The sequence below is a fragment of the Rhinatrema bivittatum genome, chromosome 1, assembly GCF_901001135.1.
Source record: "Rhinatrema bivittatum chromosome 1, aRhiBiv1.1, whole genome shotgun sequence".
Lineage (NCBI taxonomy): Eukaryota > Metazoa > Chordata > Amphibia > Gymnophiona > Rhinatrematidae > Rhinatrema > Rhinatrema bivittatum.
The window spans coordinates 479,136,768-479,153,708 of NC_042615.1; the positions used below are offsets into that span (position 1 = coordinate 479,136,768).

Consider the following 16,941-nt stretch of genomic DNA (forward strand, 5'->3'; position numbering starts at 1 on the left):
AGGGACGACTGGCTCGTGTATAAAAGCCAGCCCCCTTTGGCGCATCGTCGCCGTCCCGGCGCATCGCCCAGGGGCGTGCGACAACGCTGGAATTGTGCTTGAAAGAACTGAAATACTTTGAAGTTCATGCAGTTTTTATCCACTCAATAAAGAGCATTATGGAATTTGTATTGCATCATTATTGGCAATGGGGTGGAGGAAGGGGAGCGGGATTCCGGGAAGCTATTGCATGCCCAAGAGGATAGAAAAGGGGGAGGTGTGGCTCTTTATGTCAGAAACAACATCCAAGCAACTGAGCTACAAGGAAGTTGGGGTATTGAAGAAGCTCTATGGGTCGACCTAAAAAAACGATGACGGAGCATCCATTTATATTGGAGTGGTTTACAGGCCTCCAAACCAAAAGGAAGAGCTGGACAGAGATCTGGTTAAAGACATCCATAAGATAGGTAAGAAGGGAGAAGTGGTGATCGTGGGTGACTTTAATATGCCAGATATAGACTGGAAAATCCCATCTGCAGAAACTAAAAATAGTAGAGCGATAGTGGATGCCATGCAAGTATCTTTGTTCAAACAAATGGTGTTGGAACCCACGAGAGAAGGAGCTATACTCGACTTAGTGCTCACTAATGCAGATAATGTCTCAGATGTCCAGGTGGGCGCCCACCTCAGCAGCAGTGATCATCAAACGGTATGGTTTAATATCACTAAAATAATAGGGAAAAGAACCACAAAGACCCGAGTTTTACAGTTCAAAAACACAGACTTTGAGGAAATGGGGAACTACCTGGAGGAAGAACTTAAAGGATGGGAGAACGAGAGAGATGTGGATCAGCAGTGGACCAATCTAAACGGAGCAATCACCAAGGCAACTGCTCTATATGTTAGAAATGTAAAGAAAAGCAAAAGAAAACTGAAACCTATCTGGTTCTCAATGGAGGTGGCTGACAAAATTAAAGCTAAAAGAACAGCATTCAAGAAATATAAAGGATCCCAAAGGGAGGAGCACAAAGAAGAATATTTGTATCAACTGAGGGAGACAAAGAAATTAATCAAGTTGGCAAAGAGTCAAGCGGAAGAGAGGATTGCCAAGGAGATAAAAAATGGTGACAAAACATTTTTCAGATACATCAGCGAAAAGAGAAAGGTCCAAAGTGGTATAGTGAAATTGAAAGGTGGTAATGATCAATGTGTAGAGAGAGACGAAGAAATGGCAGAAATATTAAACGAATACTTCAGCTCTGTGTTCACTAAAGAAGACCCTGGAGAAGGACCATCTCTAAACAACAAGAAACTGGAGGGAAGGGGAATAGATGAAAATCCTTTTACAGTAGAAAATGTGTGGGAAGAACTAAAGAACCTGAAAGTGGACAAAGCCATGGGGCCTGATGGGATTCATCCAAGGATATTGAGGGAGCTCAGAGATGTTCTGGCAGGTCCACTGTGTGACCTGTTCAATAGATCCCTAGAAACGGGAGTGGTGCCGAGTGATTGGAGAAGAGCGGTGGTGGTCCCGCTTCACAAGAGTGGGAACAGGGAAGAGGCAGGCAACTACAGACCGGTTAGCCTCACTTCGGTGGTAGGAAAAGTAATGGAGTCACTGCTGAAAGAGAGAATAGTGAACTATCTACAGTCTGGAGAATTGATGGACCAGAGGCAGCATGGATTCACCAGGGGAAGATCCTGTCAGACAAATTTGATTGACTTTTTTGACTGGGTAACCAAGGAATTGGATCAAGGAAGAGCACTAGATGTCATCTACTTGAATTTCAGCAAAGCTTTTGATACGGTTCCACACAGGAGACTGGTGAATAAAACGAGAAGCTTGGGAGTGAGTGCCGAGGTGGTGACCTGGATTGCAAATTGGTTGACGGACAGAAAACAATGTGTGATGGTAAATGGAGCCTTCTCTGAAGAGAGAGCGGTTTTAAGTGGTGTGCCGCAAGGATCGGTGTTGGGACCGGTCCTGTTCAATATCTTTGTGAGCGACATTGCGGACGGGATAGAAGGTAAGGTTTGTCTTTTTGCGGATGACACTAAGATCTGCAACAGAGTGGACACGCCGGAAGGAGTGGAGAGAATGAGACGGGATCTAAGGAAACTGGAAGAGTGGTCGAAGATATGGCAGCTGAGATTCAATGCCAAGAAGTGCAAAGTCATGCATATGGGGAGTGGAAATCCGAATGAACTGTACTCGATGGGGGGGGAAAGGCTGATGTGCACGGAGCAGGAGAGGGACCTTGGGGTGATAGTGTCTAATGATGTGAAGACAGCAAAACAATGCGACAAGGCGATAGCAAAAGCCAGAAGAATGCTGGGCTGCATAGAGAGAGAATATCGAGTAAGAAAAGGGAAGTGATTATTCCCTTGTACAGGTCCTTGGTGAGGCCTCACCTGGAGTACTGTGTTCAGTTCTGGAGACCGTATCTACAAAAAGACAAAGACAAGATGGAAGCGGTACAGAGAAGGGCGACCAGGAAGGTGGAGGATCTTCATAGGATGACGTACGAGGAGAGATTGAAGAATCTAAATATGTACACCCTGGAGGAGAGGAGGAGCAGAGGTGATATGATACAGACTTTCAGATACTTGAAAGGTTTTAATGATCCAAAAACAACGACAAACCTCTTCCGTAGGAAAATAATCAGCAGAACCAGGGGTCATGATTTGAGGCTCCAGGGAGGAAGATTCAGAACCAATGTCAGGAAGTATTTCTTCACGGAGAGGGTGGTGGATGCCTGGAATGCCCTTCCGGAGGAAGTGGTGAAGACCAGAACTGTGAAAGACTTCAAAGGGGCGTGGGATAAATACTGCGGATCCATAAAGTCAAGAGGCCGCCAATGAAGAGTGGGTGACTCGCCAGAATGATGGCTATTGACACAATACCCTTATTAAATAAACATACACATGCTTACTGTGACTCCTACATCGCTCTAAGCTTCAACAGCAAGAGGTAATGGAAAAAAGGATTTGCACTCACAAAGAGGGGAGTAGCTGGCTTGTTACGGCGGTTACTACCCCAAACCAAATATGCCTGATACTTCACTTTCAATGCATATACAGCATAGCTCTCTGCTTCAATGACAGGGGAGAAGAATAACTGATACTTCACACATCCAGCAGAGCTCTCTGCTACAACGGCAAGGGAGAAGAAAAAGGGTTCGCACTCAAAACGCGGGGAGTAGCTGGCTTGTTACGGCGGTTACTACCCCAAACCAAATGTGCCTGATACTTCACTTTCCATGCATATCCAGCATGGTTCTCTGCTGCATCGGCATGGGAGAAAGACTGATACATCACGCATTTCCAGCATAGCTCTCTGCTTCAACGGCAGGGGAAAAAAAAAAATTAACAAACAAACAAACAACAAACAACGGCAGGGGGAAAAAAAAAACAAAAACAAAAAACTGATGCTTCACGCATATCCTGCATAGCTTCAACGACAGGGGTGAAGAAAAAAAGGATTCGCAATCACAAAGCGAGGAGTAGCTGGCTTGTTACGGCGGTTACTACCCCAAACCAAATGTGCCTGATACTTCACTTTCAATGCATATCCAGCATGGCTCTCTGCTTCTACAGCAGGGGAGAAGTAAAAAAAAACCAACAAGAGCTGTACAACATAGTCTAGGTAAAACAAATAAGCATGGGTGTAGCTTGCTTATCGCGGCGGTTACTGCCCCTACTACCCCTAACTAATCAAGCTAGATATTTCACTTGCATGCAGCTCCATCACTGCTCTCTACATTAATGGTGGGGGTGGAAGGGAAATAGAACAAGGAGCTAAGAGTAACAGATAAGAATGAGAGAAAAAATGTGTGAGGCTTGCTGGGCAGACTGGATGGGCCATTCGGTCTTCTTCTGCCGTCATTTCTATGTTTCTATGTTTCTATGTTTCTATAATTTAAGCCTACAATAACAGACTACACTCGGGCTTCCTATGGGTGGATAAGGAGGCTCTGCTGGATAGCTCACTTGTGCTTTGTCTGAGTTGCACACATGGGAGCTCTAATAAAGTTATTTAAGAGTAAAAAAAAAAAAAAAAAAAGGACTAAGCAGTTCTTCCCGCCCACTTGAGGAGATTCTGCTCTATAAGAAGCATGGCGGCGGCGGCAGCAGCAGCACCACCACATGCAGTGAAGGTAAAGGGAGTTGCCGGCCGTTCCCTGTAAGCAACGCAGGGAGCGGGACAGCAGAAGAGGGGCTTTGCACCTTTCTTCCGAGGACCCGTGCTCGTTTAGGAGTAGATGCTCCTGGGCAGAAAGTAGCAAATGCCTTTCTAGGTGGGGGATGGGAGGTGCTCTTCCTATCTCGGCTGCATCAGTCGTTTCCTCTGCTTTTTCTCCTGAGCCGTGAGGCTGCTGGGGGTGTTGGTGTTTCCCGAAGGTGAGGGGATTGTGGCTTGCGTTGTGGATGGATCGGGGTGGGGGGTGCTTGTGTGTGTGAGTGCGAAAGTAGGACGTGCACGTGCTTAGGACCCCGCTTTAAAGAGCTGCCCGTGCAGGATTGGGGTAGGAGCGCCCGGGGAACCGAGGGAAACCCGCCGAGCACGTTTTCATTCCCCAGGACCCTTTGGGGTCAGAAGTACAGTGAACTTTGCACTTGCTTCTTTGTGTGGGCAAAACAAACTAGATGGCATTATTATCCAACCCAAAAAGGTGACCTCAGAAAAGCTTCTCTGCAATCCTTGGGGAAAGCCCATGTGCGCTGTTAGCCAGGCTGAGAGGGGCGATATTGAGACCGGCTAACTTATTTACACTCATCGCTCTGAAAATTGCTGTCTTTCTGTTTAGTCTCATACATCACATAAAAAAGTATGCCATAAAAATTAAACATCTGTATCATGGGATTTTTTTTTATATCTCCATTTTAGGGTTTTTTTTTTTAATGATCTCTGACAAACATTTATAGGTTGTGGTGCCTTGGAAATAGCAATCAAGCACCTGAGAAAAGGCAAACCAGAACCTTTTTTTTTTTTTTTTGTTTATTCTGAAAATGACTTTAACCCTAAAGTCAGAACTCAAATCGAAAGACCGAAACTTTTTATATAATGCAGTATTTAAATAACGTGTTGTTTTGTTTAAAGCAGGGATATAGATAACCTATTTTTTTTTCTCCAGCAAAGAGCAGGTGTAACTTTTTCTGCAATAGGAACACATGTTTTTATGTTTTGCTCACTCTAGATTTGAGTTAAGAAGGACAGTGGTAAAACTGCATTGTAAAATTAATTTCTTGATGCAATAAGCAAATGATATGCCAATGCATTGTGCCTTAAGTGCATAGTGTATCTATAGTTAGGATTATTTTTCCCAATGTACATCACTTTGTACTTGTTGACATTACATTTCATCTGACATTTGATATCCAGTTCTCTAGTTTGGCAAAATCCTTCTGCAGTTCCTTACAACTGCTTTAGTGTTAACAACTTTGAATATCTTTGTATAATATGCAAATTTGATCACCTCACTCATTGCCCCCTTTCTCAGATTGCTGATGTATAAGTTAAAAACCAGTCCCAATACAGATCCTTGAAGCATGCCACTATTTACTACTTTCCAGTGGGGAAAACTGACCATTTATTCCTATTCTTTGTTTCCTATCTTTTAACCAGTTACCTATTTACAGCAAGACCACACCACCTATTCCATGACTTCTTAGTTTCTTGAGGTGTCTCTGGTGAGGAACTTTATCAGACACCTTCTGAAAATCCAAATAAACTGTGTTGACTGTCTCATCTTTGACTGCATGCCCTTGTTTTGTGTATAGAAAATATTCACTCTTTATATTAAACTGCACCCTTGAAGTTTTGCAACCCCAATGCATGACTGCATTTAAAACATTTTTTTTTTTTTGCATTGTTTTAGATGCCTTTCTTGAGTCATTCCTCAAGTTTCACTGGATTCTTCCTCATGTTTTCCAAACTTTCTAGGGTATATATATTCTTTTGCAGATTTTGGTATCATTTGCAAAAAGTCAAACCTTTCCTGCTAGCCTTTCACCAATATTGCTTATGAAAATGTTAAACAGAACCAGACCAAGGATTTGATCTCTGCAGCATACTACTAGTAACCCCTTTCTTTCCCTGGAGTGATCTCTGTTTACCATTGCACTTTGTTGCTTTCCTGTTTACCAGTTTTTAACCTAGTCAATCACTTTGGTGCCCATACGAAGCGTTCTCAATTTGTCACCTAGGGGGAGCCGTGTCAAGGCCTTGCAGAAATGTATATTACATCTAGTGCTCTCCCCTAATCTAACTCTGGTCACTCAGCCAAATAAATTGGTCAGATAAATCTGACAAGACCTACCTCTCTGAAATCTGTGTGACCTTGGATCCTGTAATCCCCTGGATTCCAGAAATAGTACTCTTCTGTTAGAGAAAAGCATGATGGACCTTCTGCCATACTTCACATCAGTGGTGAATACCAGTCTTCAACAGGGCAACCTGATCCTCTCTTTTTTTTTTTTTTTTTAAAGGTAGCTGTAATGCAGCTAATTCTTAAGAAGCAAAATCCTAGATTATAGTGATATGAACCATTTATCGCCCAGTCTCAAATTTGACTTTTCCTTTTTAAAATGATTGAGAAAGTGGTTTACCATAAAGATTATTTGATGAACAGCGAGACCTTTCATGTTTGACGGTCAGGATTTTGAAGCAGATACGGTATGGAAACTGCTCTTATCCCTGGTCAATGAATGGAGGTGGATGGGGCTATGGATTCCCTTTTTGTAATGTACCCACCTGCAGTGTTTGATTCCATTGACCATGGTTTTTTAAGACGGGCGATTTTGGGGTTTTTCGGATATAGTGTTAGTGGTTCAATTCTCTCCTAGCATATTCTACATATCCTGTGGTTTGGGGTGGAAATTACTCAACAGCCAGATCACTACAGAGTGGAATTCCACCAGGACTGGGCCTTTTTCTGATGTTCAATGTATATCTGGCTCTGCTTATTAAATGAAAATATCCTGATTCAAATTTTTGGAATCAGTTGCTGTTTTATTTGTGAATGATGCATAATAAGTAGTGACTATAGGATGTAATCAGGTTGAAGGAATAAAGAAATTGAATATATGCCTAGAAGCATTTGCTGCCTGACTTGCATCATAAGAATATGCCATACTGTGTCAGACCAAGGGTCTATCAAGCCCAGCATCCTGTTTCCAACAGTGGCCAATCCAGGCCATAAGAACCTGGCAAGTACCCAAAAACTATTCCATGTTACTGTTTCTAGTAATAGCAGTGGTTATTTTCTAAATCAACTTAATTAATAGCAGGTAATGGACTTCTCCAAGAACTTATCCAATCCTTTTTTAAACACAACTATACTAACTGCACTAACCACATCCTCTGGCAACAAATTCCAGAGTTTAATTGTGCGTTGAGTGAAAGAGCTTTCTCCGATTAGTTTTAAATGTGCCACATGCTAACTTCATGGAGTGCCCCCTAGTCTTTCTATTATCTGAAAGAGTAAATAACCGATTCACATCTACCTGTTCTAGACCTCTCATGATTTTAAACACCTTTATCATATCCCCCCTCAGCCGTCTCTTCCCTAAGCTGAAACGTCCTGACCTCTTTAGTCTTTCCTCATAGGGGAGCTGTTCCATTCCCCTTATCATTTGGTAGCCCTTCTCTGTACCTTCTCCATTGCAATTATATCTTTTTTTGAGATGCGGCGACAAGAATTGTACACAGTATTCAAGGTGCGGTCTCACCATGGAGCGATACAGAGGCATTATGACATTTTCCATTTTATTCATCATTCCCTTTCTAATTCCCAACATTCTGTTTGCTTTTTTGACTGCCACAGCACACTGAACTGACGATTTCAATGTGTTATCCACGCTGATGCCTAGATCTTTCTTGGGTTGTAACACCTAATATAGAACCTACATTGTGTAAGTATAGCATGGGTTATTTTTCCCTATATGCATCACCTTGCACTTATCCACATTAAATTTCATCTGCCATTTTGATGCCCAATTTTCCAGTCTCACAAGGTCTTCCTGCAATTTATCACAATCTGCTTGTGATTTAACTACTCTGAACAATTTTGTATCTGCAAATTTGATTATCTCACTCGTCATTTCTTTCCAGATCATTTATAAATACATTGAAAAGTAAGGGTCCCAATACAGATCCCTGAGGCACTCCACTGCCCACTCCCTTCCTCTGAGAAAATTGTCCATTTAATCCTACTCTCTGTTTCCTGTCTTTTAGCCAGTTTGCAAACCACGAAAGGACATCGCCACCTATCCCATGACTTTTTACTTTTCCTAGAAGCCCAGGACGTGCCTCTCACCATGTCTCAGGCACATCCTGTTCTCATTCGGAAGCCGAACTTCGTGCCAGCGGAGGTTGATATGCTGGTGGAGCATGTCATACGGCACCGGGATCTGCTGTATGGTCCACAGTCTCGTATGGTGGGTGCATACAGGAAGGAGCAGATCTGGAGAGGGATCAGGCACGCTGTCAACTCCGTGTTCCACCACAATCGGAGTATTGCTGAACTCATGCACAAGTGGAGGGACATGAGGAGACTCGTGAAGCGCAAGCAGGCCAGGTGCCTTGCAGAGGGAGAACGGAGCCACATCACCTTCTCGTCCTCTGAGCAGCTGATACTGGCTACCATCTCTGAGGCAGCTGCGGGTGGAGTTGGCCAGCTTGACACCATGCGCCTTGCAGGGCAGGAAGGTAAGCAGAACTACAACATTGTCAACCCCCCCTGTAATCCTATCCTTGTACCTCCTCATAGTATAGCAGCATATGTCTTCATATATCTCTACTACCTGGGCAGCTGTACTGTTTCTGAACTGACATACCTCCCGTCTCTGCCTATATGTAAGTACTGATTACTGTTAACCTGTATAACCAACAGAGTGGCCATTGCATGTAGAGCAGTCAGTATCCAGGATTCCAGGCAGGGCTGCTGTACAGATGTATGTACCAAGCCTGCACAGAGGATTGCACTGCTTAGGTCCTGGACTAGCAGTACAGCGTGCACTGGTCTCGTAGATGTGTGTATGGCGATGCTTTATATATGTGCTCATACAGGAGGCCGTGTACGGCATTATAATGTAGGGGCGGTCTTACAATATCTTGTGGATGTTATTTCTTAGGGGCAAGGTAGGCTGTCAGAGTATCTGCTGGTCCACATGGGTAAGCAGCCACACAATGCTAGCTTTCCACACAGTCTGCAATGAGAGTGTGCGGTTTTTGTATGGGAACTGATGTGAGGCATATGACCGATGTGTCTATTACAGTTGGTGGTGTCACCTGCTTATTATTGGATGTTCCATCTTGCAAAGGAGTCTAACTCTGCCCCCCCCCCCCCCTTCCTCTAGCAGGCATGCCTAATTAACAGGTTCCATAGCATGTTGCAGAGGTCATGTGTCCCTGGAATGCATATAACAGTGGGGCGAGGCAACCAAGATGGCAGCATAGTGGGACAGCGGAACGCCAGCTACCTCCTACTCTTTCTGAAAAGAATTTCTTTTGAATCATTATGCCGTGGAAGAGGAAAATAAGGGTTTTCCCCCCAGAGCCCTTACCTGGCCCCAGTCAGCTCAATATCGTCCGTTTCCTGACCCAGGCGGTGATTTCGGAGGGAGTTGAGGAGAACATAGCGAGCGCTGCGGCAGGAGAGCAGCTTGCGTCGCTGGCGGAGACTTACCTCAGCCCGGACCTGCGCGCACCCCCGGCGCAAAGAGACCACACCGGGGAACCTGCTCTGTCGCTGACGGATTACATTGTAGCGCCGGAGTTGGAGGGAGAGAACCCTGAGGGGGCGGATGGACTTGAATTGGCTCAGGTACTGACCGATTCAGAAGCAGTTGGAGAGAGGCTGGAGACATCGAGGGAGACATTGTTGGAGGAGGTGGGTTCCCCAGTGGCCGGAGAAACTGGGGTCAACAAGGCCGGGGGTGGTGACCCTCAAAGCTATTTGGGATCTTGTTGCAGCCCAGGGGCAATCCTTAACTCGGCTTGAAAAAAAATTGGACTCCCTAAACTATAATTTGCAAGAAAAGATAGTTGGAATACAAGCACAGGAAAGTGTTATGATGAATAAAATAACTGAGATGGAGAAAAAGGTCCAAATTAATGTTACATTCAGTAATAATAAAAGAACAACTTTCGTCATCATGGTGTCTGGAACTATTAGAAAATGGACTGAGACAATTGAACATAAGAATTTTAAACTTTCCTCAAATTATAGGAGAAATGCCATATATAACTTTAAAAAGATTTTTGACAACTTCCCTTGGATTTTCTGAACAAAATATGCCTTCGATTAATAATTGTAGATTTCTGACAAATAGGGCAGTTGCTAAAAATGATAATATAAATGTTATACAAAACTTAACAGGCTTTCTTGAATCCTCTAATTTAGATATAATTGATAGGAAAGTTCTTATGGTCTCATTTATCTCTACCCAAGATGTTACGACTGTTATGCAAAACTATTTTAAGAAATTTCCTGTAAATTTTTGTGACCAAGAAGTTAGGCTGTACCCAGATATGGTGCCGGTAACACAGTATCGTAGAAAAGAATTTTTATCTTTACGACAAAATGTTACCTCTTTAGGTTTTTCTTTTTACTACGATACCCATGTAAATGTATACTAAAGAAAGGGGAAGAAACATTTTGTATTTTTTCAAACTGACCAATTGCAGCAGCTTATTGAAGCCCGTAGGCCTGTAACTTCATCTCCTAATGCTTAAGAAGAGGAAGGTCCTAGTGAATTTATCACTGTGATTCTATGTAAAGCCTATTCTTTTTAGTTTTCTGTCATAAACTCCTGATAATTTCTGTTTGCCTTCACCTTAAAGATTTTATTTTGTATGTTATAGCTTCAATATCCTTAAATAATGCATAGGTCAGTGGACAAATTTAATTATATTTATGTAAATGGAAGGCTTGAGAATAAGACAGTATAATGTTATATTATGTTAACCTTGGAAGGATTGTCAATGTGTATAATTGAAAAATGATAGATAAAATATATTAAAAAAAATAACAGTGGGGCTCGATTAGGCTGAAGGTTAAGGCGCTGTTCCTACGACAGGGCTCTCTGTCCTAACTCAGCCTGGTAACTGACCACATTCCATGTAGCACACTGACAACCTTCTGTGTCCAGGAGGGGTTGTTGGGCAGGTGCTGGATGGTTTGGTTGACGGCCCCACTATGCCACACATGATACCCCCAGGGGTGTACATCAGGATGCAGGCCTAATTAGAATGCCGAGTCCTATGTCACTACCACTGGATTAGTAGTCAGGTTTGCTACTGTACCATGTATCACATATGGAGCCAAGTATATGGCACCCCTATTGCCAGTGGGCTAATGTCTATATGCTTTTGAATTTAGGGGAGCCAGATGATGAGCAACCTGGACTTGCACCTAGAAGACCCCAAAGGCTGTACCGGCATCTGCGGGTGGTCCCTGACTCGTCGGCAGAGGAGGAAGTGGAAGCCCATGAACACATGGAACAGCCTGCGGAGGAGGAGCAGCAGCAGCGGCAGGGAGAGGAGCCGGAGGACCCACTGGCTGAACTGCTAAATGATCGGCGGCAGGACAGCAGTGCATCGGACCAGCCCGAACCCGACTCGTATGCCAGTCAGGCAGAGAGACTGTTACAGCAGGGCGCCGGCCTCTTGGACACCATCTCTGGCCTGTTTGATGTGGTGCAGCAGGAAGCGAGTTCCCTCCGTGATACCATCAGGGAGGAAGGACAGGGGATTCAGGCGTGCCTCCGAGACCTTTGCCGGGCTACTAAGGAACAGACGGAGGTTTGGCGGGATATGCTGCAGCGGTTGCCTCCTGTGCAGCCACAGCCACCAGCAGCTCCATGGGCTTTCATGGCGCCCTGGATGCATTACCCTCCACCTTATGGGCCTCCATACCCATGGATGGCACCTGCCCGTGCAGAGGCGCCCGGTGTGGTACCGCCACCTGCGCCTCAGCCTGTTCCAGGCTATCCGTGGATGGCACAAGCATCCCCGCCTGCACCTCCTGTGATTCTTCCCCCACCAGCACCAGAACCGCCTTTGCCCCTGGCTGTACCATCCTCCAGCCATGACCTGGAACTGCCCCAAGCACCTCTGCCCTCTGAGGGTAGTGTAAGCAGTGGGAGGAGGAGTCCACTGCACCGGAGTGCCCGGTTGGGGCAGTCTAAGCTACCTGATGGCCGTAGGAGAGGACGGTCGAGGAAGTGAACAGTTGGTATATTTCAGTTCTTGCTTTTTACTTTTATTTGATTATCACTTTTTTGATACACTTGTTAATAAATGCACTATCACCTACTGAAATGGCTTTCTATGAGAGTGTTCCTCTCTCGTATTGCCCGCCTTTGGCTGAAGCGATGGATTTCTGCCAATTCCTACATGGACAGCTGCACGTCCTCATCCTCCTCATTCTCTTCAGGGGCCTCCTCTGGTACAGGGATGTGTCTGTTAAGTGCCAGATTATGTAGCATACAGCAGGCTAGGAATATCTCACACTTCAGAGGGGGAATAAAAGAGGCATCCACCAGATCTTTCCAGACAGCGGAAGCGTGATGTCAGGATGCCAAATGTTCTCTCTGACAGCCCTGGTCCTACGTTGTGCCCTGTTGTAGCGAGTCTCAGCTGCAGTGTTGGGGCTGGCCATGGGAATCATGAGCCAGGATTTCAGCGGATAGTCTCTGTCACATGTAGCATAAGAGAAAAACAGAAGGTTACATTCCGTCTGCGCTTCACTGGGGTACAGCTCACAGGGCTTACAAACAGCATGCCTACTGTGGCACCCTAAACATAAGGGTTCTACTAATATAGGTGGGGGCTCATGTGTGCAGTTAGTTACTGTACTACCTAGGAGCCAGCCCCCCGTGATGTGTTGCAGCTGGAACTGTTCATAGATCCTGGATTGAGCGAGAATGTAGGCGTTGTGAGTGGATCCAGGAAAGCGGGCCACCACATTGGTGATGAGGCCCTTGGCGTTGCACACCACCTGCATGTTTACTGAGTGGAATCCCTTGCGGTTGCAGTAGATGGTCTCGTCTCCTCCTGGTGCCCTTAGGGCCACGTGAGTGCAATCAATAGCTCCCAAGACTGAGGGGAAGTGTGCTATTTGGTAAAAGTCTCTCATGGTTTCATGCTGTTCCTCTCTTCTGAAGGGGAAGGAGATAAAGTGGTGTGTGTGTGTCGCAGCCTGGGCCTGCTCCAGACACCTTGATGTGGCAGCCTGAGTGATTCCAGAAGTCACGGCAAGCGGTGTTTGGAAGGTGCCGGTAGCCAAAAATGCCAGGAATGTAGTCACCTTGATGTGTACAGGCAAGGCATGGCCCCTTTGGGCGAGAGGTTGCAGGTCAGCCTCTAACATTTGGCAGAGGGACAGTATGGTCACCTTATTAAATCTGAAACGGTGCATTACTTCCTCTTCAGCCAGATCCAGAAATTGTGTGCGAGTCCAGTAGACTCTATGTAAAGGCTATCGCCTCTGTCTCAGCATTCTTCTCCTCTCTCTTTCTCTTCTGAGCCGTATAGATTGCAGGAGCCATATTGCTGCTGTAAACATGTGTAGACAAGGAATAACCAAAGAATAGCTCTTGACTTTAGACGCTCCTGAGGCAGTCAGCTACCGTTATATGCACATTAACGGTGGCTATGGAAAACGTTTCTACTTTCCCAGTTACCACCGGTTACGCCCCCACGGCCTCTTCCTTCCACCTTCTGCCCTTCTCCAGGATGTCTGGTCCTTTAGCGATGACAGCCAGCAGCCGCAGACCCTTCACTCGTCGCTTGCGCACACAGGCAAGCAGTAGTAAATATAAGTGCGGGACCTTGGCAGTGCCTGCCGGTGGATTTATAGGGAAAAATAACCGTTGCTGTAGTTACACGATGTTAGGTTCCATATTAGCTACCACCCAGGAAAAAGATCTAGGCATCATAGTGGATAATACTTTAAAATCATCAGCTCAGTGTGCTGCAGCAGTCAAAAAAGCAAATAGAATGTTAGGAATTATTAGGAAGGGAATGGTTAATAGAATGGAAAATGTCATAATGCCTCTATATCGCTCCATGGTGACACCACACCTTGAATACTGTGTACAATTCTGGTCACCGCATCTCAAAAAAGATATAGTTGCGATGGAGAAGGTACAGAGAAGGGCAACCAAAATGATAAAGGGGATGGAACAGCTTCCCTATGAGGATAGGCTGAAGAGATTAGGGCTGTTCAGCTTGGAGAAGAGACGGCTGAGGGGGGATATGATAGAGGTCTTTAAGAGCATGAGAGGTCTTGAACGAGTAGATGTGACTCGGTTATTTTCACTTTCGAATAATAGAAGGACTAGGGGGCATTCCATGAAGTTAGCAAGTAGCACATTTAAGACTAATCGGAGAAAATTCTTTTTCACTCAACGCACAATAAAGCTCTGGAATTTGTTGCCAGAGGATGTGGTTAGTGTAGCTGGGTTCAAAAAAGGTTTGGATAAGTTCTTGGAGGAGAAGTCCATTAATGGCTATTAATCAATTTTACTTAGGGAATAGCCACTGCTATTTAATTGCATCAGTAGCATGGGATCTTCTTAGTGTTTGGGTAATTGCCAAGTTCTTGTGGCCTGGTTTTGGCCTCTGTTGGAAACAGGATGCTGGGCTTGATGGACCCTTGGTCTGACCCAGCATGGCAATTTCTTATGTTCTTATGCTTATAAAATACGTTTTACATACGTATGTCCTTATTCGCATAAGGTTGGGTGCGCAGGGTCATTTATGCGCACAAATACCCCTATGCAACATTTGGGTTGTGCGCGCCCCTGCCACTTACGCACATAAATGCCGGTTTTGGCTCGCGTAACGCTTTGAAAATCTGCCCCAAACTGTCTCTCTCTCACATGTTGTCTCACTCACACATACATATGCTCTCACACACACACAGGCTCTCACATGCTGCATTTCCAATCATAAGGCTCTCACTAACACACACTCAATCTCTCAACTCACTCTCATACACATTCACACACACTCTACAGGACCTCAGCCTCTCTCTCACCTCTGGGCCTCCTTTTTGCAAGTCACCATGGGATGGGCTCCGCAACGACCCTGATCTTCTCGAGCCGCTGCGAGGTGAAATCTGCAGCGGCCCTGCCTCCAGGCCTCCTCTTCTTGGGCACCGCTAGTTGGGATCCACAGTGGCCCTACCACAAACGCTGCTTCGGTTCTGCACATAGCCGATGCTCCTCCTCCTTTCCTGTCCACGTGGCTCCAGCATCATTTTTCTTCTGGGGCCGCACAAGCAGGAAGGAGGAAGAGCATCTGTAGGTAACTTTTTCTTTGGGCCATGGCGTGATGAGTTCCATCATGGTCCCTCCGATCTTAATGTAACGTGCTTCCCTGCTCAGCTGCCGGTGGGATGAGGTCTACCGGCAGCTGCATGGGCTTCCCTGTCGGCAATCAGTGCCCACCCTGGTTCTTCTGCCATCAGTGGACCCGATTTCACTGGCGGCACTAAGGGCCTCCACTTCTTCCGCTGCCAGTGGGATTGGGCCTCTCCTTGCTCCCGATGCCATCCCACCAGGTATACCGCTTTGCACATTTGCACACCCGGTGGCGCCGGGCCTATTAGTGCTTATAGTCTGCTTGTGTGACACAGTTATTCCAAGTAGATTACAACAAATACATAAAGCAAAATAAAACATTAACGAAACTGCTTATTCATTGTTCAAAGAGAACACTGCAACTGTCTTATTTTTTTAAAGCACACTGTTTCTTGTCTTTCTTCATGTTGCTTAACCTTGGCATGCAACTTACACTTTCTGTTTTATCACTTACAGCAACCATTAATATGAAATCTGAGGCCTAGCTCAGTTAGCCTAACATGTAACCCTAAGAGTCTATAATTTGCCTATAATGTTTTAGGGTAGTAATGAACTGATTAGCATTAATTTGCATGTTAATCAGCTCATTATCATGCTTGTGGTGCTGGGGCTGAATAACACATGGTATTTTAAATACTTCATGTTATCACTGTGGTAGTGTTATGTTCTCCATGAGGAGTTAGCAATCTGTTATTGATCTGATGCTGGATGGGCGGAGCAATCAGATAGGATGAGCAATCTGTAATGAATCTGTGTTGCGGGCTCCTGAAAATGGAGGAGTAGCAAAGTGTTCATGATCTGGTGCTAGGAGTTAGTATCTGTAATTCTGCTATAGTGGTGGGTGGATCCCTGGGCTGGTAGCAGATGACCACTCCCCAGGGAGGATATCCCGAGAGGGACCACCGGCTAGGCTTGAGTATGGACTCAGACACATATTAGTTCTTTTATTAAACAGGTTTTTGAAACCACCAGAGGTGGCAGTAGTGAGATGATATGCCCGGCAGGGCTGTAGTCCTCAGGTACTGGAACAGTGATCCCAGGATGACTGAGCTGTTGAGAAACTGTAGAAAGTGAGTAGGCAGAGTTCATAAACAGAACTAGATGACAAAACTCACATAAGGTCTCAAGGAAGCTCAGGAGCTGGAAAGATTTAGGCCCTCGAGGAGCGAGTACCTGACTCCAGGGAAAGCTCTGAGAGAGCGATGGTAACTCACAATTGCTTGTAGCAGCGATAGCTTCTAGGCAGTAGAGAATCTTCAGAGTGTCCTGGAACATGGGCCCTCGAGGAGCGAGTACTGGTTCCTATCGTAATCTGAAAAAAAAAGAAGAGGAGCGGGTATCTCTGGTAAGTCCGAGGAGGCAGAGTAGCTTGGATAGCCAAAGCGAGTCCTTAGCGAATCCTTGCTAACTCAGTTGGTTAGCGATATCAGAGACCTTTAAATATTGGAAGCGGATGACGTCATCTCAGGGGGACACCCCTGAAGTTCGTGTCTTTGCTGGTACTTCAATCAGAGCGCACGCGCCCTAAGTCTTCAGGTAACATGGCGGATCTGCAACGTCGAGCCGATCCGGGGATGCCGGAGGGAGACG

At 45.4% G+C, this 16,941-nt stretch overlaps 1 protein-coding gene across 1 annotated transcript; it reads left to right on the forward strand.

Moving 5' to 3' along the window:
• Positions 1 to 4,077: 4,077 nt before the first annotated feature.
• Positions 4,078 to 12,592, forward strand: LOC115094133 (myb-related transcription factor, partner of profilin-like). Its single transcript, XM_029606876.1, has 3 exons — positions 4,078 to 4,136; positions 8,216 to 8,689; positions 11,364 to 12,592. The coding sequence occupies exons 2-3, from the start codon at positions 8,299 to 8,301 to the stop codon at positions 12,209 to 12,211; spliced, it is 1,239 nt and encodes a 412-aa protein (XP_029462736.1). The 5' UTR covers positions 4,078 to 4,136; positions 8,216 to 8,298; the 3' UTR covers positions 12,212 to 12,592.
• Positions 12,593 to 16,941: the final 4,349 nt, after the last annotated feature.

What these genes read in the sequence shown, in the direction of transcription:
- LOC115094133 (XM_029606876.1), top strand. Translation starts at nt 8,299, where the DNA reads ATGTCTCAGGCACATCCTGTTCTCATTCGGAAGCCGAACTTCGTGCCA. An exon ending in GCGCCTTGCAGGGCAGGAAG is followed by an intron (nt 8,690 to 11,363) that starts GTAAGCAGAACT and finishes TTTTGAATTTAG; the next exon opens with GGGAGCCAGATGATGAGCAA.